This window comes from Podarcis muralis, chromosome 10 (assembly GCF_964188315.1).
Source record: "Podarcis muralis chromosome 10, rPodMur119.hap1.1, whole genome shotgun sequence".
NCBI lineage: Eukaryota > Metazoa > Chordata > Lepidosauria > Squamata > Lacertidae > Podarcis > Podarcis muralis.
The window spans coordinates 1,467,888-1,495,262 of NC_135664.1; the positions used below are offsets into that span (position 1 = coordinate 1,467,888).

General features: G+C 43.1%; 1 protein-coding gene across 1 annotated transcript in view; it reads left to right on the forward strand.

Annotated features, from left to right (window-relative positions):
* Positions 1-27,375, forward strand: part of LMNTD1 (lamin tail domain containing 1) — a 95,467-nt gene that overhangs the window by 23,192 nt on the left and 44,900 nt on the right. Inside the window, exon 3 of the mRNA XM_077935590.1 lies at positions 25,927-26,042. Within this exon, the coding sequence (XP_077791716.1) occupies positions 25,927-26,042 (116 nt within the window). The remainder of the gene's footprint in view (positions 1-25,926; positions 26,043-27,375) is intronic.

The window sequence follows — 27,375 nt, forward strand, 5'->3', positions numbered from 1 at the left end:
GCACCTAATGGTAACAAAACAGATTTTTATAAAAGTCTAGAAGAAAAATTATTCGAATACATGGACCAGAAGATCATAATAATGGGAGACCTAAATGGAGTGGTGTCAATGGAAATGGATAGATTAAGAACAACAGGGATAAGCAAAGATGGAAAACTACCTAAAACCTTTTTTTCAATGATAAAGAACTGTAACTTGATTGATATCTGGAGACTTAGACATCCCCTGGAGAAGCAATTTACATTTTCTGAATAAATGATATTTATTCAAAGTTTCATCAATACATAAAAAATCCCCAACCCTAACCCAAAAAAGAAAAAAGAAAAAGAAAAAATACAAATCTCAGATTACAATTTTTCATTTGCTTAATTCTTGAACCTCCTCACACCTCCCTTTTTGTATTCTAGTTTAGTTCGTTATTTCAGCAAATTCTTCCCATATTCTCAATTTTAGTTTAAATAATTAATCTTTACAATCTATCTTATTTATTAATCAGCATAACCTTTCCCTCTTTTAATATAATCTGTTATTCAATTTGCCTTAATCTCTTTAACCTTATCTTATCTTAAAAGTCTTATAATTTCAAAATCACATCACATTCATACACTTCTCCTTAAAATCATTTCTACTAAAGCCAATTTAGTTCCTTTCCAGCATATTCCCTCAAATTTCAATAATATTACACTAATTCCAAAATTAACATAAGAATTTCCCTTCATATCTCTGATTTTCATCCAACGTCCCTTCTTCCTGGTTTCGGGTCATATCAGTCCTTTACATTTTACTCTGAGTCAAATCAATCCATGTCGAGAATAGATCAAGTATGGGTCTCGAACGAATTAACTCCAAGAATCACAGATATTGAAATTCAACCAAGAGTGATTTCGGATCATAGTGCAATAAAATTTGAATTAAAAGGTTATGAAGAGAAAACCTTTAGATGGAGAATTAATGACTACCTTTTAGATGATCAAAAAGTTTTGGATAGTGCACGAAGGTGTTTGATGGACTATTTTGTAAATAACTGCAATAAGGAGACAAAAATGAATATGGTATGGGATGCCAGCAAGGCCGTGATGAGAGGTTTCTTTATCCAGCAAAATGTCTTGAAAAACAAAAATAGAGAGAAAGTAAAGAAGGAAATTTTGAGACAAATAACAGAGAATGAACAAATATTGATAAAGAAACCTAATAATGAGAAGATAGAACATAAAGACTCTACAAACACAATTTGCAGTGATAATAAACAAAGAAGTAGAAGGAAATATAAAAAGGTTGAGACAGAGAAATTTCGAGTTCGCTAATAAATCAGGAAAATGGCTGGCATGGCAGATAAAGAAAAGAAAGGAACAAAACACAGTGAATAAGATCATCATGGAAGGTACCGAGATAGATAATCCGAAAGAGATTAGAAAAGGATTTCTGGACTTTTACAGACACCTATATAGAAGTAAAGGCAATAACAACATGAGAAAAATAGAAAGATTTTTAAAGGATAAAGAGGTGCAGAAGATCCCGACGGGAAAAAAAGACAATTTGAATGCCCCGATCGAAACAGAAGAAATAAAAGAGGCAATAAAAGAGATGAAAAAAGGGAAAGCTCCAGGTCCAGATGGATTTACAGCCAGTTACTATAAAGAAATGAAAGACATCCTAATCGTACCTATGAAAGAAGTCATGAATAACATTATGAGAAATAGAGAAATCCCAGAAACATGGAAAGAGGCGTTTATTACATTCATTCCAAAACAAGACTCAGAATTAACGCAAGTTAAAAATTACAGGCCTATTTCACTGTTAAACACTGAGTACAAAATTTTCACAAGTATTTTAGCAAACAGAATTTAAAAGGTTCTATGAGAAATTATACACAAGGATCAGACAGGTTTCCTTCCTGGCAGACAGATGAAAGATAATATAAGAAATATAATTAATATTTTAGAATATCTGAATGCCAGGAATGAGAAACAAGCTGTGATGATTTTTGTGGATGCTGAAAAGGCCTTTGATAATATATCATGGGATTTTATGTTAAAGAATTTAGAACATATGGAAGTGGGTAAGGAATTTTTTAATGGAATAAAAGCAATATATACAGAGCAGAAAGCAAAGTTGATAGTAAACAATATTATGACAGAAGATATAAAAATAAACAAAGGTACAAGACAGGGATGCCCGTTATCGCCACTATTATTCATCTTGGTTCTGGAAGTTTTGTTAAAGTCAATAAGGAAAAATGAATAAAAGGGGTGACTGTGGGTAAAAATGAATATAAAGTTAAAGCGTTTGCAGATGATCTGGTAATAACAGTGGAGGAACCACTTGGAAGTGTTAAAAGAATACTAGAAGAAATAGATCAATTCGGTCAAGTTGCAGGGTTTTATTAAAACAAAAAGAAGACAAAAATTATTGCGAAAAATATGAAACAAGAATCAATAGAGGTAATGCAACAACAAACTGGAATAGAGGTGGTGAACAAAGTGAGATATTTAGGAATTTGGTTAACCCCCAGAAATATAGATTTGTTTCAAAATAATTATATACCTGTGTGGAATGGTATAAAAAGGGATTTGGAGGTGTGGGGAAGGTTGAAGTTATCCTTTTGGGGGAGAATATCAACGGTAAAGATGAGCGTGCTACCAAAGATGTTATTTTTATTTCAATCACTCCCGATAATCAAGGGGACATCAATATTTAAAGAATGGCAAAAGATAATATCAAGGTATATCTGGCAGGGTAAGAAGCCAAGGATTCAGTTTAAGTTACTAACAGATGCGAAGGAAAGAGGTGGCTTCACCCTGCCAGATTTGAAACTATATTATGAAGCATCTTGCTTATGTTGGTTAAAGGAGTGGATTAAACTAGAAAATGGAGAATTGTTGGATCTGGAAGGGTTTGATAATAGATTTGGTTGGCACGCCTATATATGGTATGAAAAGAAGAAAATTCATAAAGGGTTTGAAAACCACATCTTCCGAAGGCCATTAATAAATGTATGGGACAGGTATAAAAATTTGTTGGAATTTAAACTCCCCCACTGGATTTCACCCTTAGAAGTGATGAGCGTAAAAAAGATCAATATGAGGGGGAGGTGGATAACATATGGAGAATTGACAGTTAAAGAAGGGGGGAAATGGAAAATGAAACCCTATGAAGAAGTGAAAGAATTTGTCTATGATTGGTTGCATTACTATCAGGTCTGTGAAATGTGTAAAAAAGATTGTAAAATGTATGGATATGGAGAAAAAGAATCAAAATTTCAACTAGAGATATTGAATAATGAGCACAAAAATTTGTCTAAAATGTATAAAATATTGCTGGAGTGGCATACAAAAGATGAAGAGGTTAAATCGGTAATGATACATTGGGCCAGAGATTTTGGTTATAATATACAATATGATGAATGGTCAAAATTATGGAATGAAAGACTAAAATTTACGGCATGTACTGCGTTAAAGGAAAATGTAATGAAAATGGTATATAGATGGTATATAACGCCAGTAAAACTAGCTAAAATGTATAAAACATGTAATAAGTGTTGGAAATGTAAAGAAAAAGAAGGGACATTCTATCATATGTGGTGGGAGTGTAAAAAGGTGAGAGGCTTCTGGGAAATGATATATAATGAAAAAGATGTTGAAATATACGTTTATTAAGAAACCGGAGTCCTTCTTATTGGGATTGGTAGGAAATGAGATAAGTAAGAAAGACTGTAAACTTTTTCAATACGCAGTTACAGCAGCGATAATACTTCTGGCCCAAAAATGAAAACAGGAAGAGTTACCGACGGTGGAAGAATGAAGACTGAAATTGACTGATTATGCAGAATTGGACAAACTAACAGGGAAGATTCGGTATCAACGAGACCAAAAGTTCATCGAGGACTGGGGAAGATTTACAGATTATCTGAAAGGCATATGTGATGAACAGATAACGTTTGTTGGATTTCAAGAGACTCTGTGAAAAACAGAGGAATATTGTTAAAAAGAAAATAAGAGGAGGGAAGGAGATATCTAAAGGCAATACTAAGTTAAGAAATGCGTTAATAATATTGACGCAAACGAAAGATCGGCAGAGGAGCTGAGGGAAGTCAAAAAAAGAGATGAATGTGTGATAAAATGTGAATTGATTGTATAAAAAATGGTTTTTTTTTCTTTTGTGGAAAATGAATAAAAATATTATTGAAAAATGAGGAGAGCCTATCACCGAAATTCATATTCAAAGATGACCAAGGAAGATTTGTTGCAATTGAAATTCAATCACAAGGAGAGAAATTCCTGATTGTAGGTATTTACGCACCAAATGAAGGAAAATCGGTAGTTTTTTAAGAAGCTACACGAGACTCTGATGGATTATATGGACTATAATATGATCTTGATGGGAGATATGAATGGAGTGGTGTTGTAATGGGAATTGGGGTTGCTTATGCGTAAACTCCAAACTGCTCCAAGCTGGTTGTATAGCTAAACCTTTCCCTGGTTTGACAGCCCTTACAACGCGACTGTCTCAATCACTGGCAGAATCCGTCAGTGGGCGTTTCCTAAACTTCTTCCAACATAAGAATTCCTTGACTCCAAGTCTCCTCCTAGATTCTCTGCGCGGAAGCTTTCTGCGCAGAGTGGGCGTGCCAAGCGGAGGTCCTGTGCTCTCCCCGCTGATCTCACTGGAAGAGTCTTGGAGCCTTCCCTCCGAAGTACTCTCAGCCTCCCCTTTCTTCCTGGTGTCACCTTGATTTCCTTCCCCAGCGGAAGCTCTTTCTCTCTCCTTGCTAGTTCCCTCCCCTGCATCATTGGGGCGACTTCCCTCTCCTCTAGTCTCTGATGGCAGTTCCCTGACATCCACCTCCCTCTCAGGGCCCTCCCCCTCCCCCGTCCGTTCCTGGGACGGTGAAGCGGGGAACCCCCGGAAGGAACTATCCTCTTCCTCAGATGATTCCAACACCGCTCTCCACCTGCTGCTGTCTCTTTCCACTGCCCAATCTCCCCAGTCGGATTTCTCTCCCTCGGATACCTCCTCTTCGGAGGCAGGAAATCCCACAAACTCTTCTTCATCATCCGTGTCGCCAAATTGCTCCTCCCAGAACCTCCCTAATGGTTTGGGCTTCCTTGGGAACCTGCGATGAAACTCCTCCTGCAGATACTCATCCCTGATCTCTTCTGCAGGAACCCAAGTGTTCTCCGACTCGGGCTCTCCCTCCCAAGCCACCAAATATTCCACCCGTCTCCCTCTCCACCTTGAATCGAGAATTTCAGCTGCTTGACCACTGAGTTCCCTTTCCTCCACCCGTGGATGCATGGGTGTTTCTCTTTCTTGTCCCAGAAATTCTCTCCCTTCCCGGTACGGTGAGAGTAAGGACCTGTGGAACACTGGGTGCAGTTTCATGTTGGTGGGCAATTTGAGTCTAAAGGTCACAGGATTCACCTGTTGTGTTACCTCGAAGGGTCCCAGTCGCCTTGGCCGTAATTTCTTACACCCCCCTTTGAACGGTAACCCTTGGGTTGACAACCACACCTGGTCCCCCACTCTTATAGTCTCCCCTTCTCTGTGGTGCTTGTCTGCCTGCCTCTTGTACGCTTCCTTCGCCCTCTCCAGGTTAACCTTAAGTTGTTGGTGTAAAGCCTCCATTTCTTCCACAAATTGTTCGGCCGCCGGCACACTCCACCTTCCCTCCCCCTCCCCTGGGAAGGCCCTGGGGTGACACCCGTAATTGGCCATGAACGGACTCATCCCCGTGGACACATGTTCAGCGTTATTGTATGCAAATTCAGCCAGCGCTAGTTTGTCCACCCAATCGTTCTCCCTTTCGTTGACGTAGCAGCGTAGGTACTGTTGAAGTATGCTATTAGCTCTTTCTGCTTGTCTGTTGGTCTCTGGGTGTCTGGCCATCGAGAAGCTCACCTCGACGTCCAGCAGGCTCATGAGCTTCCTCCAGAATCTGGAAGTAAATTGCCTCCCTCTGTCGGACAAAACCCTCAAGGGGGCGCCATGCAACCTGAAGACATGATCTACAAACAGCCTAGCTGTTTCCTCTGCTGTCACTGCATGCGAGCAAGCAATAAAATGGCACATTTTGGTCATCAAGTCAACTACCACCATGACTGCTGTTTTCCCCCTGGACTTGGGTAAATCGGTCATAAAATCAATGGATACCACCTCCCATGGTCTTTCTGGTGTGGGTAAGGGTTCCAGTAACCCCGCGGGTGCTGCCCTCTCCCCTTTAGCCCGCTGGCAGCGTTCGCACCCCCGTACATATTCCCGCACATCTTCCCTCACCCTTGGCCACCAGAACTGCCTGGTGACAAGCAACATGGTTTTGTGTTGACCGAAATGTCCCGCCGTGGGGTTGTCATGTAGTTGTTTGAGTATTCTTCTCCTCAAGTCCCCTTCGGGTATGTACAATGCTCCCTTATAGTACAGAGCCCCCTCCTTTACCTCAAAACCCCCCTGATTTTCTCCTGCGTCTCGGATCTCCCTGATTTTTGTTTGGGCGTACTGGTCATCCCTCGTCAACCCGGCTAGTTCTTGTCTCCCTACCAACACTCCCCCCCACACCCATCGGTCCTCGGGTATGACATGTCGTACTTCCGGCGCTCCCTCTCCTTCCAAGTACTCCGGTTTACAGGAGAGGGTGTCTGCTCTGACGTTTTCCTTCCCCGGCACGTACCTAATCTCAAAAAAGAACTTGGAAAACTCCTGCGCCCATCGCACCTGTCTTTGGTTGAGGACTCGTGCAGTCCTCCAATATTCCAGGTTCTTATGGTCCGTGCACACCTGGATCTTGTGCTGCGCACCTATTAGAAAATGTCTCCAGCGGCGAAAGGCTTCATGAATTGCAAGCAGTTCCCGATCATACACCGTCTAGTTCTGTTCTGACTTGTTCAGCTTCCTTGAAAAAAAAGCGCACGGCTTCCACTCTGACCGATTTCCCGGCTGGAGCAGTACGGCTCCCACCGCTCTGTCTGACGCGTCTGTCTCCAGCCTCATCGGCTTCTGCAGATCCACGTGTAAGAGTTGCTCTTCCGAAGTGAACACCCTCTTTAGCTTTTCAAAGGACTGCTGAGCCTCTTCCGTCCATTCAAACTTCTTGCTGCTGAGACAATCGGTTATGGGTGCCGTTAAGTGGGCAAAGTTCTTGATAAACTTCCTATAGAAGTTTCCAAACCCCAGGAACCTCTGCACATCCTTCCGGTTCTTTGGAGTCTTCCATTCTAGCACTGCCTGCACCTTGCCTGGGTCCATGGCTAAGCCTTTGTCCGACAACCTGTAACCCAGGAACTCCACCTCTCGGGCGTGGAATTGGCATTTCTCCAGTTTGACCCACAGCTGGTGCTCCTGCAGCCTTTTCAGCACTTCCCTGACGTCCTTTACATGCTGCTCTTCATTCTCCGAGTAGATTAACACGTCGTCTAAGAAAGCCACGCAATTCTTGTACAGCAGGGACCCCAGCACGTGGTGCATGAAAGCTTGAAAGCAGCTTGAGCCTGATTGTAATCCGAAGGGCATAACTAAGTACTCAAAGGCCCCCAGAGGGGTGAACATGGTGGTTTTCCATTCATCCCCCTCCCTCATCCTTATCAAATTGTACGCCCCCCGAAGGTCCAACTTGGTAAAGACCTTCCCTTTCCTTACCCTGGCCAAAATGTCGTCAATTCTGGGCATTGGGAAGGTCACTGGTTCCGACACAAGGTTCAAAGCCCTGTAATCTACGACCAATCTGGGCTCTTTAGAGTCTCTCTTGTCCACAAAGAACACTGGACTGCCCCCCACCGCCCTTGATTCTCGTATGAAACCCCTCTTCAGGTTCTTGTCAATAAACTTCCGCAACTCCTGCATCTCCCTGTCCGACATGGCGTACAGCTTACCCACTGGCAGCTGAGCCCCTGGGAGTAGGTTGATCTGACAGTCAAAGGGCCTGTGAGGGGGTAGTCTATCCGCCTCCTTCTCACTGAAGACTTCTTCCAGGTCTGCGTACTGAGATGGTACTCTCCCCTTTTCTCCTACCGCCATCCCTGCCACCCTGGCTACTGCCATCCTCGGGGTGTCCCCCCCCCCCCCCGTGGCAGTGCTCTACACAGTGAGCTGACCCAAAGGTGACTGTCCGCTGGTGCCATCCCACTACTGGATCGTGCAGTGCCAGCCAACTCATTCCCAGTATGATTGGTGGTCCTGCTAGTGTGGCTACGTGAAAGGCAATTGTCTCAGTGTGTCTGGAGACCCTCATTTTCATGGGAGGGGTCTGGTGGGTCACTCCCCCCCCCCCAGGAGTTCTCTCCCATCAATGGTCGTTACTTGCAAGGGGTGTTCTAGAGGCACCACGTGGAGCTGGTGTTCTAGTGCAAAATCCCTGCTAAAGAAGTTGCAAGAGCTGCCTGCATCCAGCAACGCCTTCACCTTAATTGGGTGTCCGTTAGGGAGTTCTAGTACCACCTCTATGGCTATGGCTGCTCGGGGAGGGTCTGGTTTGGGCACCTTTACTGGTTGCTCGCCTGGCTGCTGGGCCCGCTCTCCTGCAGCCAAGCATTGCCGTTTCCCTGCTCTTTATCTCTTTCCTCCTCACCCGCAACTGCCCCCACCATTCCTTGCCACGCCTTTTTCTGAGGGCAGACTCTGGCAAAATGTCCCGGCTGCTGGCAGAGAAAACACTTCTTAGTCATTTCCCCCTCCTTTTTGCAAACCTTGCTGGAGTTTGAAACCCCGCGCGCGTGCACTCCTCCAATCTCCATTGGTTCCGCGGGCGGCGCAAGTTGCTCCGGCACGTCCGGAATGCGGTTGTCATACCAACGCTCTGCTCTCCCTTCCCGCCTTTCTAGAGTGCGCGCCTCTTGGCGTACTCCCACAGCAAGCGCCATTTTGGTCAGCTGGTCCATCGATTCCGGATGGAGCGAGCGGGAAAGTTCATCTTTTACCCAAGGGGATAAGCCTTCCTCAAATAACATTTGCACTGGTTCAGAACCCAGTTCCCAACCAAGTTTATGGATCAGCATCGCAAATCGCGACCAGTACTCTTTCACTGATTGGTTCCCTTGTTTGCACCCCATCAGTTCTTTGCGCGTCACGCTCTGCTCCACATCACTCGAGAACATATGGTCCATGGCGCTAAAAAAAATTGTCAAATCCTTCAAGGCAGCATTCTCCGACGCCATCAAGGGTCTGATCCAATCTCTGGCACCCCCTTCCAGATGCCCTACCACAAAAGCGACCCTCCCCCCATCGTCTACAAAGTCATCATACTGCAGGTCCAGCGCATACTGCACTTCTGTCTAAAATGCATTATAATCTCTGGGATTGCCCCCAAACTTCTGCACTAGTCCCGGTACCTTCCTTGCGATGGGGGTGGGCTTCCCCTGGGCATCCTGAGTCCGCCTTTCATCCAGCCGCGCCGCTAGTAGGGCCAGTTGCTGCTCCAAATCTCTGTTTCTCTCCTCCAGAGTTGGTCCTCCTCTGGCCCCCTCTCCGGCGCCGGCTCCTCCGGTTTGACTCATGATGCTGCCCCTGCTGCTCTGCACACAAGCAACTTAGAGGACTGACGGATTGCTGTAATGGGAATTGGGGTTGCTTATGCGTAAACTCCAAACTGCTCCAAGCTGGTTGTATAGCTAAACCTTTCCCTGGTTTGATAGCCCTTACAACGTGACTGTCTCAATCACTGGCAGAATCCGTCAGTGGGCGTTTCCTAAACTTCTTCCAACATAAGAATTCCTTGACTCCAAGTCTCCTCCTAGATTCTCTGCGCAGAAGCTTTCTGCGCAGAGTGGGCGTGCCAAGCGGAGGTCCTGTGCTCTCCCCGCTGATCTCACTGGAAGAGTCTCGGAGCCTTCCCTCCGAAGTACTCTCAGCCCCCCCTTTCTTCCTGGTGTCACCTTGATTTCCTTCCCCAGCAGAAGCTCTTTCTCTCTCCTTGCTAGTTCCCTCCCCTGCATCATTGGGGCGACTTCCCTCTCCTCTAGTCTCTGATGGCAGTTCCCTGACAGGTGTCTACAAATATGGACAAGGCACAGAGACAGGTAGTCACTAAAGATGGTAGACTACCAAAAACCTTTTTTGACATGACTGAAAATATGGACTTAGTTGACATTTGGAGAATGAAGAACCCTCTGGGAAGAGAGGGAACTTTCTTCTCTGAGGCTAAAATGACATGGACAAGAATTGACCAAATCTGGGTAACCAGGGGATTGGTTCCGAAGATCAGCAAAGTGGAGATTTGCCCCAAAACTTGTTCTGACCATAATGCTGTGAAGATGGAAATGAAATTGACGCCAATTGGTTCATTTAGATGGAGGATGAACGAGACTTTGTTCAGGAACGAAGAGGTGACTAAGAAGGCCCAAAAAACTCTAAGAGATTATTTTGAGATAAATATGAACACTACAGTGGAAAAAAGAGTAATTTGGGACGCAAGCAAAGCGGTTATGAGAGGATTCCTAATACAACAGAATGTACAGTGGTGCCCCGCAAGACGAATGCCTCACAAGACGGAAAACCCGCTAGACGAAAGGGTTTTCCGTTTTTGAGTTGCTTCGCAAGACGATTTTCCCTATGGGCTTGCTTCGCAAGACTAAATGTCTTGCTAGTCTTGCGATTTCCCCCCCGCTTCCCCCCCTTTTTCTAAGCCGCTAAGCCGCTAATAGCCTTTTAATAGCTAAGCCGCTAAGCCGCTAAGCCGCTAATAGCACTAAGCCGCTAATAGGGTTGCTTCGCAAGACGAAAAAACCGCTAGACGAAGAGAATCCCGGAACGGATTCTTTTCGTCTTGCAAGGCACCACTGTAATTAAGAAGAGAATGCAGAATGAGAAAAAGGATAAAATCCTGGAGAAAATAAAGGAAGGAGAGAAGAAACTGAGAGCAAAACCAAAGTCACAGGAGATCCTGAAAGAGATAAAGTTATATCAAGTACAATATATGAAGCTGACGAATCAGGAAATAGAATGGAAGATTAAACAGATGAGGCAAAAGACATTTGAATCGGCAAACAAGTGTGGAAAATTGCTAGCCTGGCAAATGAAAAAAAGGCAAAAACTCAATACTATTACGAATTTGGAAGTGGAATGAAAGAATATACAGAACCCAGTGGAGATCAGGAAGTGTTTTCAGAGGTATTTCAAACAACTTTATACACAGGAGAAGCAGAAAGAAATGGACATTGATCGATTTTTGAAAATAAATGGACTACACAAAATCTCTCAGGAAAACAGCTAATGTTGAATTATAAAATAATGGATCATGAGGTGGAAGGGGCCATCCAGAACATGCAATTAGGTAAATCTCCAGGACCAGATGGTTTGACTTGAAGATATTACAGATCTTTGAAAGAATGGTTAATACAACCATTGAAGGAAGTCTGCAATGAAATATTGGAAGGGAGACAGGCACCAGAGTCGTGGAAGGAAGCTTACATCACACTTATACCGAAAATAGAGACTGAAAAGACACAGCTCAAGAACTACCGCCCTATATCGCTGCTTAATGTGGACTACAAAATTTTTGCAGATATTTTGGCTAAAAGATTTAAAAAGGTGTTAGCAGAAGAAATTCACAAAGACCAAGCGGGCTTTCTCCCGGGCAGACATTTGTCTGACAATACGAGGAATATAATTAATATTCTAGAAAAACTACAAGTGAATATTAATACTAAGGCAGTTTTGATATTTGTGGATGCAGAGAAAGCCTTCGACAACATTTCTTGGAGTTTTATGAAGAAGAATCTACAGGGGATGGGGGTAGGTCAAGGTTTTGAAAATGGTATAGGTGCAATTTATTCAGAACAAAAGGCAAAATTAATTGTGAACAATGTTGTGACAGAAGAGTTTAAGATTGAGAAAGGGACACAACAAGGTTGCCCAATTTCTCCATTGCTCTTTATATCGGTCCTTGAGGTTTTGTTAAATATGATTAGAAAGGACCAAGAGGTTAAAGGTATACAAGTGGGAGCTAAACAGTACAAACTGAAAGCATTTGCTGATGACTTAGTATTTACAGGAGCCAGAATCTAGTACTAAAAGGGTATTGTAACTGATTCAAGAATTAGGACAGGTAGCAGGTTTTAAGTTGAATAAGATGAAAACTAAGGTTTTAGAGAAAAATTTAACTATGAATGAGAGAGAGAAGTTTCAGGAGGAGACAGGACTAACATTGGTTAAGAAAGTGAAATATTTAGGGGTTAACTTGACTGCCAAAAATGTGAATTTATTTAAGGATAATTATGAAAAATGTTGGATTGAAGTGAAAAAGGATTTAGAAGTATAGACAAATTTGAAGTTATCATTGTTAGGCCGAATTGCTGTGATAAAAATGAATGTGTTGCCAAGGATGTTATTTTTGTTTCAAACATTGCAAACTTTGGATAAGGTGGATTGTTTCAAGAAGTGGCAGAAAGATATTTCTAGATTTGTTTGGCAGGGCAAGAAGCCTCGAATAAAATTTAAGATATTAACTGACGCCAAAGAAAGAGGTGGATTTGCCCTGCCAGACCTTAAACTTTATTATGAATCAGCTGCTTTTTGCTGGCTGAGAGAATGGCTGCTTCTTGAAAACACTGAAGTGTTGGATCTAGAAGGTTTCAATAATGCATTTGGTTGGCACGCATATCTGTGGTACAATAAGGTAAAAGCACATAAAGCGTTTAAAAATCACATTGTTAGAAAAGCATTGTTTAATGTTTGGATAAGATATAAGGATTTGTTAGGGGGGGAAACCCCAAGATGGTTGTCACCAATGGAAGCGAAGGCACAGAAAAAACTCAATATGGAGGCCAAATGGCCGAAATATTGGGAAATTCTGGAACAAGATGGAGACAGAATAAAATTGCAAAGCTTTGAAAAATTGAAAAACAAAGTGTGAGATTGGCTCCATTATTATCAAATAATGGAGGCATACAAATTGGACAAAAAAGTTGGTTTCCAGGTGGAAAAATCAAAATTGGAAACAGAATTGTTAGATCCAAAAATCAAGAACTTGTCAAGAATGTATAACTTGCTGTTGAAATGGAACACTCAGGATGAAATGGTGAAATTAGCTATGATTAAATGGGCACAAGATGTTGCACATAATATAATGATGGCTGACTGGGAACAGTTATGGACCACAGGTATGAAATTCACGGCATGTAATGCCCTAAGAGAAAATTTAATGAAAATGATTTATAGGTGGTACATGACACCAGTTTGGGACGCGGGTGGCACTGTGGGTAAAAGCCTCAGCGCCTAGGGCTTGCCGATCGAAAGGTCGGCGGTTCGAATCCCCGCGGCGGGGTGCGCTCCCGTTGTTCGGTCCCAGCGCCTGCCAACCTAGCAGTTCGAAAGCACCCCCGGGTGCAAGTAGATAAATAGGGACCGCTTACTGGCGGGAAGGTAAACAGCGTTCCGTGTGTGGCTCTGGCTCGCCAGATGCAGCTTGTCATACTGGCCACGTGACCCGGAAGTGTCTCCGGACAGCGCTGGCCCCCGGCCTCTTGAGTGAGATGGGCGCACAACCCTAGAGTCTGTCAAGACTGGCCCGTATGGGCAGGGGTACCTTTACCTTTACCTGACACCAGTTAAGCTTGAAAAAATTTACCATTTGCCCGATAATAAATGTTGGAAATGTAATGAGACTGAAGGTACATTCTTTCACCTTTGGTGGACATGCCCAAGGATTAAGACATTCTGGGAGATGATTTATAACGAAATGAAAAAGGTATTTAAATATACCTTCCTGAAGAAACCAGAGGCCTTTCTCCTGGGCATGGTCGGCCAATTGGTGCCAAAGAAGGATAGAACTTTTTTTATGTATACAACAACAGCAGCAAGAATACTCATCACGAAGCACTGGAAGACACAAGATTTACCCACCAGGGAAGAATGGCAGATGAAGTTGATGGACTATATGGAACTGGCGGAAATGACTGGCAGAATCCGAGACCAGGGAGAAGAGTCGGTGGAAGAAGACTGGGAAAAGTTTAAAGACTATTTACAGAAACATTGTAAAATTAATGAATGTTAGAAGAATGATGGAATGAAGTGATATGGCTTTAGTAGAAATGTTATAAGGAATTAAGTATAAATAGATTAATAGAGTATTATAGGAAAAATAAGGTTAGAATGTGTTAAGATAATTAGAGGATAGAAAACAGAGGAAGATGGAAAGGAATTGCTGAAACAACTAATAGAAGTGGAATACAAAAAGGGAGGTGTGAGGAGGTCGTGGAAATAAGTGAATGAAGGATAGGGTATTGAAATTGCTTGATGTGTTTTTAATTGTTTTTGTTTGGTTGTGTTAGTTTGATGTGTCGGTGTTGTGTGGTGTTTTTGTATTGTATTGTATTGTATTGTTCTTTTTTTCTTTGTAATATTATGTTTAAATTGTTGGAAAAGTAATAAATATCATTTAAAAAAGAAAAAGAAAAATGAGTATAAGTAACAGAAGCTGTAGTCCTATGCACCAGGGCTAGAAACAGCCCCCCGCCCCAAGGGCTACATTCTGTCAGGGGTGATCTGATTTCAGAAAATGATGCGCTCTTACTCCAGTGTAAGTCTTATTGAACTCGGGTGGCAACAAAGAGGACCTTCCTGTATCTAACCGACTTGTTGCTGCAAAAGAGGCTGCAGCCATGGCTTCTGCTGCCTGCTGTTTCCTTGTTTTCTCCTTCCACCCTCACCCTGTGGGCATCCAAATGAGCATCTGCAGCCACATCTCCTGTGTGTTTGGGTCTCCTGAACTGAGGGCTACCTCAGGGCCAAACTCTTTCTGAGTTTGGAAGAGAGCCCGTGCTTCCTCCAACTCTGTGGAAGCTTTGAAAAACTGGAACTGTTCCAAATCAACAGGAAGTAATTCTGTCCATCCAGTAGTTTTATCAAGCATCTCTTGGCATCTGCTTGGAAGTCCTCAGGTGTCTTATCTTGTCATTTGCCTTCTGGACTGCAAAAGCATTGGGCAGTATCAGAGATTCAAGGAGACATCGTTTCTGTTCCATCCTGTTTTTCATTGCATGAAGCACTGTTTGTTTTCCACTGCAGTTCATCTTCCACACAAAAACTACGGTATTTGTCTTGCTGTCCACTGTGGTGAAATTACATTATTCAAGTAATGATGAAGAAAAGGGGTGTGTGTTAAAAATGTTTTTTTAATTGGGGGGTGAGGAATCCATCCTTCCACCTGAGGTTGTCTTTTTCAAAAAGCAAAGCCAAGCCAAACTTTTCTTCTTTTTGCAAGCTGCTAGGAACTGGCAAATTGGCCAGCTGGGGAATAGACTTCCTTGGGAGGCTGTGGCCTCTCTTTCAGTGAAGGTTCTTAGGCATTTGCCAGGGATGCTTGAGTGGAGATTCCTGCCTTGCATCACGCCATTGATACATAGGATTGGTTTGTAATTCTCTTTTTTAAAGAATTCTAGACTTAGCTGTGAGCAATAACACTTCTTTTGGTTTATGTATACATGTTTTATATATAATTGCACTTTAATTGCACCTGAAGTTACCAAAAGCTTCCACTCTTGTGTAGCTACCTGCAGACACATCCTGGGGTTTGTAACTATAGTGAGTATTGTGTGTGTAATTTATGTAAGTTAATTATTGTCAACGTAGTTGTAGTTAATGTAGCAATTGGCTGCAAGGCTCTATGTAAATCAGGTTTGCAGCTTGCATTTTGCTATGGAATCATCAGCATAAGCTGATGACTATAGCAGCAAATTATTTACTGGGAGAATACAACCCATATTATATTTGTTGTTGTTGTTTAGTCGTTTAGTCGTGTCCGCCTCTTCGTGACCCCCTGGACCAGAGCACGCCAGGCACTTCTGTCTTCCACCGCCTCCCGCAGTTTGGTCAGGCTCATGTTTGTAGCTTCGAGAACACTATCCAACCATCTCATCCTCTGTCGTCCCCTTCTCCTTGTGCCCTCCATCTTTCCCAACATCAGGGTCTTTCCCAGGGAGTCTTCTCTTCTCATGAGGTGGCCAAAGCATTGGAGCCTCAACTTCACGATCTGTCCTTCCAGTGAGCACTCAGGTCTGATTTCCTTAAGAATGGATGCGTTTGATCTTCTTGCAGTCCATGGGACTCTCAAGAGTCTCCTCCAGCACCATAATTCAAAAGCATCAATTCTTCGGCGATCAGCCTTCTTTATGGTCCATATTATATACATATGTATATACATATTATATACATAGACCAAATTTTTGCCTTTAAAAAAAAAAGGTTTTCTAAGTGAACTGGGGAAACTGTTCTTCCTCAGGTTTTGATGACATTTCTTGGTGCGTACATGTGCATTTGTGCACATCTCACGTCCGTTTCAAGACTAGAGTTCTGTGTCTGCAAAATACAGAAGTGTCTGGAGTTATTTTGTTTCTCCTGCAGGGTCACTTGAACCTAGCAAACTTAATCTCTGTCTCAAGTACAGCAAACCTCATTTGGCTCCCAGCCTTTGAGCTGGTTGAGTTTTATAGCCTTTGCTGGCCAACTGCCAGGCACTCCCTAAGTCTAGGTTCTTGGCTCAGCCAGCAGTAATTAGCCACTTCATTGCAACCAATTTTCTCTCCAGTTCAGCAGCCATCTCCCATTTCTGATCTTGGAGCCCCTGCCTTTTATTGCCTGCCTCCTGCTTCTGCTCTTCAATGCTAGCAGCAAGGGGATAAACTAATTATACAGAGTAATGAATGGGTGTGTGAATCCTTTTAGCCTCAGGGAACAGTACACACCAGACAGACTTCAGGTATTTTGGCACCTAGAACGGATCTTAGGAATTGTTGAATCAGTTCAAGTGAATATGCAGTTATAATTTTCCAAGAAGGCAATGGTAAAACTCAGGGGTGCCCACTTGAATAAAAATTGGGAGGGGCCCAAATGATCCCACCTCACATAATCGATCACATGACATGACATGGCGCGCATGCACACACACACACATTTGAATGGCATTGCTTTATCAACTTAGGGGGGCAGCCCCCTCAAATATTTTATTGGGGAGGTGAAGTCCCCCTCGACCCCTAGGAGTTGGCTCCTATAGTAAACCTCCTGTGTGGTTCTGCAGAGCTCAATGTATTTACACATTGCATGCTGCTAAAATCAGATTGTTTGGAGTAAAATAAGACCAAATTGTAGATCATATTTGATAATATTTATGCAAACATATTTTCTTATATCTTTGTACCTGTACCTGTACCCTATCTAGACAGGGGTATCCTAACTTCTGTCGTCTATGCTCTGGTGATCTCTAGGTTTGATTGAATTACTGCAACGTGTTATACATAGGGCTGCCTTGGAAGATGGTTCGAAAACTCCAGCTGGTACAGAATCTGGCAGCCAGGTAGCTCACTGGGACAGGGTGGCTTGAGCATATTACACCAATCCTGGTCCGACTGCACTGGTTGCCAAATAATTTCCAGGGCCAATTCAAAGTGTTGGTTTTGACCTTTAAAGCCTTAAATGGCTCAGGACTGCCTTTTCTCATATGAACCTGCCCAGACTCTGCAATCCTCTGAGTCCCTTCTTCATGTTCTTCCTCAATGGCAACATGAGAACAGGGCCTTTTCTACAGTGGCTCCCCATTTGTGGAACATTCACCCCAGGGAGGCTCATCTGGCATGTTTGTGTGTGTGTGTGTGTGTGTGTGTGTGTGTGTGGAAAGTGTGTGGATCTAGTAAATCTTTCAGAGGATCCAGAAAGTTTTGTGGCCTTATTAGCAGGGTGTTGCTAAAATGCTGAGCTAACTAAAACTTCTGGTGAGGGACAAGCACATTTGTCATAGTTCAATGACCAACTTACCCTGATGCTTTTGTAGGACAGGGTGTGCTACTAAGACCTAACATTGGTTCAGCTTAGTATGTGTGTGGCTTAAAGGGGCTGAAAGAGCAGAAGAGAAGGAGTATTGTAATTACTTTCATTTGGGAAGTGAACTAATCTATTTTCAGCTGCTGAATGAATGAAAACTTTAAACTGCTAACTGAATGCTACAGTTGATTAAGTTTACATTCATTTATCTTCATCTGTCACTTATTTTCCATTGAAGTAATGTGACTGGATCTTTTCCTCTCTTGGAGAAGAAAAATGACAATTCCAGTAGAACAGTTGGTGTTTTCCAAAACATGTGACTGATTTACAAAACATCTTTGGACCATGGCATCCAGGAATTCTCATTTCTATATTGTTATGAGTTTTTGAGGTGCAAGACACCCTGTATTCCTGCGTCCACCCTATATTTCCTGGGTCCTAACATATGGCACCCCTAAGCTAAGTGAGGTGCTGGGCTTTGAGGAGGGGGTGTGGGGCTCTGGCAGGGTCCTTGAGCCCTTCTGCCTTCTTCCCAAAGCTGGGAAAGTGCTATCTGGACTTTGGGAAGGAGGCAGCAGGGGCATGGGGGCGCCACAGAGAGCTGCCCACGGAGTCCGCTTGGCGGATGTAAGCCCCATGCTGTCCTTTCAGGTAGTGCAGGGCCCCGAGCCACCGTGTCTCTCCCAGAAGAGATGCGTGGCTCAGGCGCACTGCAGGCCAGGCCCCGTGGTAAGTGCCACCCCCTGCGGTGTGCCATTTTTTCACCCCCTCAGGGATGACGCCCGGGGGGGACTGCACCTCTCGCACCCCCCTTCCTAGGCCCTGGGAGGTGGGAGGACTCTAGGAACCTGCCAGAGCCTTCACATCTCCTCTCCAAAGCTCAGTGCTTCACTTACCTGGTTTCGGGAAGGCAGCGTGAGGGTTGCGGTTGAGTGTCAGATGTTGGCAAGGGCTGCCAAAAAGACCTCAAGGGCCACATGCGGCCCTTGGGATGCACGTTGGGCCGCCCTGCTTTAGATCACCCTTAGCTGGCATGGGGTAAGAAAGGTATTGCCCTTGTCAGGGACCTTCCATTCAGTAAACATCTCATTCAGGACCCAGCCATTCCTAAAGCTTCCCACTGGTGATTAAGCCAGCAATTCCATAACAAAAAGAAGGTATCAACAGACCTTGGCAGCTGACTTTACCAACTTTAAGCAGACTTGCTGGTTCCATTAACCCCCTTCCATACAAACATGTAACATGCAGACACTCTTGTTGACTGTACAGTGAAGGGGGAAACTTAGGCTTGCTTCTTATATAATGAAAGAAATGGCCTTTAAAGTGTTCCAGTTTTCCAGATAACTTCTAGGTCTCAGGAATATTGTAGGATGAATCTTTTTCTTTCATCCACAAATTGTAAATCCCTCCTGCTATGTATGCAGATATTCGTCAAGGGCTATTTGGTCTGTTGTTATGAACCCATACAAATCTAGAAATGATTGTAATGCTTTGGAGTGGAAGAGAAGAGGGGAACAAGATAATTTATGTCTGCTCCCAATAAGACACCTCTAAATACACAAGCTCATCTTACTGGGAAAGAAGAAGAAGAAGAAGAAGAAGAAGAAGAAGAAGAAGAAGAAGAAGAAGAAGAAGAAGAATCAACATTAAAAGTATGTGGAAACATCCTTTTGGAGATTGTGAAACAGAAAGAGAAGCCTTCAGGCATATTTATGTACTCAGTTCATGAAATGAATGATGAGGCAGAATAAGAACATCTGTGTGTTATAAAGAGCTGTGTCTGCCTTAAATTATTGGCTGTGTACATTTATGGATCATCTGTGTGGCATTTATTCCCACTTCTATAGTAAACTCTCCTCTAGATCATTTTGCCAGTGCAGGATTTTTAAAAAACTAAATTCATGTGTAGGTTTAGTATTTACATATAAAATAGAACTGAGATGAATCTCATATCCAGAAATCCTCTTTTTACACTTCTGAGTTCCTTTGCTAAAATGCAGTTCTTAGAAAAAATAAGACACAGCTGGCCTTAGCACTGGTTGCAAGTTGGCATGATTTATTAATTTATGTGAATGTCTATCCCATGTCTAAGGCTTATCATAGGCTACAACAGTCATATAGAAAATGAAGCATGAAAAAAACTCTTTAAAAAACCACTCAATATAAGCCAGTTCTCAGACTTCCACCATCCTCATGTGTCTCATTAATGTTGCTAAATGAGATTAAAGTAGATCTAGATAGATGGGGGAGCATGGTTGGAAAGAATGTACACTATCAAAATAAAAGTGGTTTTAAGAAGTAATTTGAAAATGTTCCAAATACAAAGCTTTCCAAATGTTTTGTAATTGTCAGTGCTTCCAGAAAGGCCAGATGAAAAACATCAGGATGGAAAACATTGGTTAGAGTGGCTTTAGCTGCCTTACAAAAAACAAAAGTAAAATAGGGCTTTTTATATTCCGAAATAGCCAGTGGCCACCATCCAGCTAAAAATGAATGACTTCTAGTGCTAAGTCACAAAGAAATAACACATTTGTTGTGACTAATACAAGGAGTCTCCAGGATATCTGCCCTGGGCGTAGATGCGCACAATGTATTGCGAGTACCTATATGTAAAAGAGCAGAAACATACCCTCAAGAATAGTGCTGTAACCCTCCTGAAAACATATAACTGCATTTAATCGTGTTGTTATTAATAAATAAAATAATAAAAAATGGTCATGGCTAACTCGTTCTGTTGGTTTCAATGGGACTTAACTTTCAGATGTTGTTGGGCTCTGATTTCCATCAAGGAGGGCCACAGGTTTATCCTCCCCGATCTAGTAGCACAACAGAACTATCTTATTTGGGTTGGCTTCTTAACTGGTGTGGGGGACATTACCTGAGAAATAGGTTTTGTTAGGATTTGGTGGAAATTTTACACTTTGTTGTTGTTGTTTAGTCGTTTAGTCGTGTCCGACTCTTCGTGACCCCATGGACCAGAGCACGCCAGGCACTTCTGTCTTCCACTGCCTCCCGCAGTTTGGTCAAACTCATGCTGGTAACCTCGAAAACACTATCCAACCATCTTGTCCTATGCAATATTTTTCTTTACAGCATTGGACTTTCCTTTCACTTCCAGGCATATCCACAACTGAGCGTCCTTTTGGCTTTGGCCCAGCCGCTTCATCAGCTCTGGATCTACTTGTACTTGCCCTCCGCTCTTCCCCAGTAGCATGTTGGACGCCTTCCGACCTGAGGGGCTCATCTTCCAGCGTCATAACTTTTATATGCCTGTTGTCTTTGTCCATGGAGTTTTCTTGGCAGGGATACTGGAGTGGCTTGCCAGTTCCTCCTCCGGGTGGATCACGTTTGGTCAAAACTCTCCACTATGACCTGTTCATCTTCGGTGCCCTGCTCGGCATAGTTCATAGCTTCTCTGAGTTCTTCAAGCCCCTTCGCCACGGCAAGGCAGTACTAGTGTTATGCAAATCATTTCTTCCACCAAGCATCAAGAGCTGTTGCAGTACAATAGAGCAATAAGCATTTTAGCTGAAAAGTCCTCAATTTAAGCCTCTTCTCAACCACACACAAATTAGGTGACCTCAAGCAAGCTACTCATTGTTCACTGCATGTGTGCACACATGTACCCCTTGAAGCAAAGAGATAAACTTTTACCGTTAATTTTAATCATGTTTAAAATGTTTTAAAGTACTTGTTTTCAATTGTTTTTATTGATCATTTTAATATTTTATTACAATAAACTGGTATAGAAATTTTGTTAAATAAAAACAAATGTCAGTAATACAAATCTCTGCTTCCATGTTTCTTCTATACCAGTTAAAGATGTATGAAATCTTCTCTATTATTTACATGTTTGTTTTTCACTGAATTGCTGTTTCTTATGTTACTTCAGATCCTTCCATCATTACACAGTATTCTTATTTAAAGTCATAGAGACCTCATTTAATTGTTCACTTTCCCACTTTGGCCATAGCCTTGTACAGCCTATTTTCTTTCAGCAAAGTTGTATATGTACACATCTTTCCTGTTGTAATTAAAAACAAACAAACAAAGACTGTTCAGTGGACTGGCTTAATTATGTCACATCTTAAAAGTTATTGCTTTCTTCTTCTCTTTATCTTCCTCCCCCTCCCACTCTGATCTGTAATGATGGTTCCATGAATCTGGTTATTTGGAACAATGCAGTTTTCATCTTGGGGAAGATAATGGATCTTTGTAGCATCCGTAGTATAAAGTGAAATAACTGTCCTTGAAGAAGTGGTGCTACTTATATTCTTAGTACTGTAGTAAGAATCTTATCCTGATCTTTGTGTTAAAATACAGGGTCGATGGCAGCCAAGGGTTCTGTAAGAGGTGGGGGTGGAAGAGTGCAGCTAGCATGTCTGGAAAACATCCGCATACGTAATTACGTCAGGCACTGTTTAGCTGAGCTGAGCAAAGGCAGATGATGATATGTTCCAATAACAGTGGTCTCATTTCAAACAGCTGGTTCAGTGAGACACTATAAAAAGAGAAAAGTGAAAAAACACATTGGAAAGAGTTTGGAAAATGCTACACTGAAAGAGGCCTCAGCCCCTTGTGCTTGCTGTTCCAGTGGTTTTCTCTCTCATCCAAGATGCAGTTTTCACGCCACCAGCACAAACACTGACAGGAGATGCGCAAGGTGTCCTCACTAAGGAGCAATCACATCTTTTAGAGATGCGGAAAAATGGAAATTCTGTTTTGGGACAGATAAGTGCAATACACTCTTCATTGCCATGTCTGAAACCACTCAGGAGTTGCAGCTGTTCTGAAACATGACAGTATTTCCTGCACTCTAAAGAATCATTATGTCATGGTGATTGGCATTCTTATGTTTTTTATGCAGCATCAACTCTTTTTTCTGCAGCTGAGAATAGAAGAACAACAAAAGGAAGCTGCCCAGAATGGCTGGGGGAACCAAGCCAGATGGGTGGGGTTTGAATAATTTATTATTCTTATTCTTATTCTTATTCTTATTCTTATTATTCTTATTATTAACTTCCCAAAGCCCAGCATCTAGCTTACTCAGCTATGGGAAGGCAGAGCAAGGGCCCTCAAATGTTGCCCAATGCCTCAAAAAAAGGCCTTGAGGGCCACATGCGGTCCTTGGGCCACACCTTGGGCTACCCTGCCTTCGACAGTACTTCTACCTGTGGGCTTATGTTTCCCAACCCATCCACCTTCTCTCTGTAGGATGTTGCTACTGTAAGCACACTTACAGTAAACAGTGGTTTTTTAAAAAAAATCTTTTATTTTCTATTTTTCGATTTGAAAATATTCACTAGTAATTATAAATCGCACACATATCCAGTGATGTTTTCTGCGACTTCCCTCCCTCTTCTTCTGCAGTTTCTTATTTTTTCTATCAAAGTCTTACTGCACATCTTAATTAAAACAGTGATTGTTGGGTGGAAACTGTGGTCTCCTGAATCTCCCCTTCATACACACACATGCAGACACTCCACATTAATATGGGTTATCATAGCATAGGATTATCTCCATTATCAAATTCTGTTGAAAGTATTTTGAAGACCCTGCAATTTAATGACAAATGTGGAGAAGAAAATGGCTACGATGAGCCATTATTTTTTATCTTATCTGAAATGAAGTTACCTTGACGGTAGCCTTTTACCTGGTAGATAACAACTGGTTATTTAAATGGGAAAACGGTTAATACGGATGTGGGAAACCTCCCTCAATGTCACCTCACTCTGCCTGTAACCTGAGCCAAACTGTGTCTCAAGTGAATGTCTGCTAATAGGAAAAGGGTTGCCCTGGCAAAAGCAGACACAGCTGGACTTTTTGTCAACATTCTGTCATCCCATTGAAGGGGAACTGGCAGGCAAAACCTTTAGGGAAAGGTAAAAAGGAAGACTTCCCAGCTTGGGCTCTTCCTGAAGCTCTCCAAGTTGGCTTTCTTTTGTTTATCTAAATGACTCAGAGATGTACACTCCAAAAAATATTTACAGTGAAATTGCAAATGTCTCCTTCCTATAGAAGTCCCGCCTCTGTTGCAAAAGGATTTGGAATGGAACAGGGCAATAAATGAAACTCTGGTTGCTACCATCTTTAATCTTTTTTCCTTACTACCCCTTTGTTTTTCACTTGACACTTTCCAAGTATTCTTCCACCTGGAACTTGGTGATGCGTAGAATGTGGTGCTGCCACCACCAATAGCAGCTGTGCCATATCTCTTCATGCCACCCTCTCCCCTGGGAATGTTTAATGAAGCAAAGCATGTGATATGATGTTAACCCACTGAGAGTTTTCCTAACCCTGCAAATGGCAGCCAGTGAAGAGGAGCAGGGAATGGGAAAGGCAGTGATGTCATGTCACATGGTTTGTTTTACTAGGACTATGTAGAAATTGGTGCCTTGAAATGCAGTGAGGTTGCTACCCTGCCCCACTTCAAGTCACATTCTTAAGTTGCAGGCCAGAATGGCTGTGGGGATGCCTTCAGCTGATGCCAATCATCTTATCTGTTACCTGTCACTGAACTTCAATTCACTGAAGCTGTCACCTGTGCATGCACAATGACTGTCTGAAACTGTGGTGTCTAGTGGAGGCTGGTTTGAGGGAAAGTACATCAGATAGGACTATTTCTCCAGCTACAGGATTCAGGTGGATTGTGGCTGATGCCATGTCTATCCATCTTCAAACATCAGCAAAGGGAGAACGTTGGAGCGACGTAAACAGTAACATGAACACAGCCTGAACGACACGGGGTTGGGGGGAGACTCCTGAGTTTTTAAACAAGATTTTATTGTGTTTTCCCCAAATAATTATTACAGATAAAGCGAAGAAAATGAAAGCAGAATGCTGGGTATCAGTATTTTTCAGTGTGTGGGGGGGGAGCTATTATGTACTGAAGTTCTCACCCTGGGCCAGCAGGGAGATACTGTAGATAGTTCAGGTCCACATATGCAAATAAGGAATTGAAAGTGACATTCAGTGATTAGATAGTTACAGAAAATGGTTACTGTTGCGTTCTAGTGGAGCTCTATATAAGCAGGCTGGCTGAACCCTTCAGTTCAGTTCTGTTCTGGCCTGTGAATAAACAAGAGCTGTTTGAAGAATCGCTGTGTCGTCTGATATGTTCACCCATAACTTAACACTGGCGACGAGGATGGGATGGATGGACAACAGAGCATAGCCAGATGCGGCCACCCTCTGAGCGGAGCTGAATCACTGAGCCAACGCCTTCATTTTGACGATTCCCGAGTGGCCAACGTGGATCTTCCGGCAGCACCTGTATCGGCTGCCACTGTGGCCTGCGCATCTGCCCAGGATCGCACCATCAGCTGTGTGCCCAACTGGGTGTGGAGGGGGTGGCCACAAGGACCTTTTGCATTGGAGATCCAGCCATTTGCAACCAGACAACACGAACTCTCGGCTCATCACGGCTGTCTGCTGTGGGGAGACAGCGTCGTGATTCCCCAAAGACTCTGTCAACGCGTTCTTGATGCTCTGCACGTTGGCCACCCGGGAATCATCAAAATGAAGGTGTTGGCTCGGTGTTACATCTGGTGGCCTAACATGGACGATGCCATCACTGCCTGGGTTTCTGCCTGTCAAGCGTGCCAAGAATCGAGGCCTGCGCCACCGGCAGCTCAGGGACACACCTGGGAGACGCCCAAGACACCCTGGTCAAGGGTGCACATCAATCTGGCTGGCCCCTTTCACGGCCGGACCTTTATGGTAGTGGTGGACGCCTATTCCAAATGGCTGGAGGTGGCCCTGATGCCCTCCACCACTACCGAGGCCGTCATCTGGGTGCTGCGAGGCCTCTTTGCGACTCATGGGTGTCCTGATGTCCTCGTCTCCGACAACGGACTGCAGTTCACCTCAGGCACTTTTGAGCGATACCTTTTGGGACTGGGCATCCGCCATGCCCTAACAGCAACCTTATTTTTCTCCCTTTAGATTTTACTGCTGTTTTAACTGTATTTTAATATGTTTCATTTGTATTATTGTTGCTGCCCTGATTACCATTTGGTACAACAGCAAGATAGTAAGAAAATTAATAAGGTGCCTTTAGAAAGGGCAGGGTCTATCTCCATCAGTCCAAAACAATTGCATTAACCTAACATGTATGAAACTTAACTTGCCGCAGATGCTTAATTCCACAGTCTCCTCCTTTTTTGCCCCTCCCCTTCTTTTTTTAAGCAAATACAAGGTCAACTTCAAACCAAGTTAAAAGCTCTAGATGCTATTCAGGACAAAAATGCTTCTCTGCTAGAAGAAATCTCTACACTGAGAAACAGCTTTGGATATTTTAATGGGTAAGTGCATTCAGAGGCACTGTAAACAGCACAGCATCCTCCTTTCTTCAAATAAATGTCTTTATTTTAGTTTTTATCACAGCATTAAATGACAGCACAAAATACAACAATGCAATACGGAGCATGGGCTCAGAGTGGACGCGAGTCATGTTCTCTCTAGAGTAGATCAATCTACTTTTTTTACAAGTTGAAAAAAGAGAAAGAATCCTCAGCCACCTTGAACATCTCAGCTAATTGGCAGCCCCTGTCCCTCTTCCCTGAAGAGCCAAGCCCTTCTGTCCACTGAGGGGGCACTCGGGGTCAAGCAGGTCCCCCCGGGTTGCACAGGGCCACACACCTGCGCCCACTAACCTGGCCCTAAGGCACCAGGGAGTGCACCATCTATAGGCTGTGTCTGTATCTGCTACTTCTCATGCCATATTTCTGTGCCTTCTCTGTTGTTGTTCTGCCAATGTCGTTGGTGCTTGAAACAACAAGCATAAACAAGGCTGAAATGCCTGATTCTACTTCCTTTTTTAAAAAAGAAATACAGAGAAAGCTTTAGTTGTCACAAATTATTGTGTTAGCCTAAGGTGGGCCTGTGCAACTTGTAACCCAGAGGCTTCACTTTGTTTGCAGTTCTAATCAGACAATAAAAGCAGAATGTTTATCTGAATCCAAATGTGCTTCCCTTGCATGGTTCCTGGCTTCATTCTACCCCTGACCTCAGTTAAAGCCACTACATTTGGGTATGGCACTGAGTGTAGTTCTGCCAAGAGAGTATACCCTAGAATGCTCCCCCAGAATCAATGAAATGAATCCTTGAGACTAGGGAGCTTGAAAACCCTTGTCCTATAGAATATGAAAAATCTGACATCCATATTCTTAGCACAAGTGCTGGTTCTGACCTCAAGAGCCTTCAATGGCTCACACCTGCAATACTGCAAGGACCGCCTCTCCCCATATGAATGGACCTGAACCCTGCAATGGTCATCAGAGACCTTTCTTCAACGGGCCTCCTCCAAGGGAGGTCCAGAGGACGGCAGCATGAAAATAGACCTTTTGTGTGGTGGCTCCCCATTTGTGGAATGTTCTCCCCAAAGAGGCTCCCCTGGTTCCATCATTATATAACTTTAGGCACCAGGCAAAAACATTCCACTATAACCAGGCCTTTGGCCTTTTAGAAGTGGGCTGGATGTTTTTAATGTATTTCTTTTTCCTCTTGGTTTTAATGTTTCTGTGTAGGGCTTTTTGTCTGCCTGTTTGTTTGTAAGATGCTTTGGGTTGCTCTGGGCAAGTTAAAGCAACTACCAACTTCAATAAATAATAGTAGTAATAATAATAAAGCAGCCTT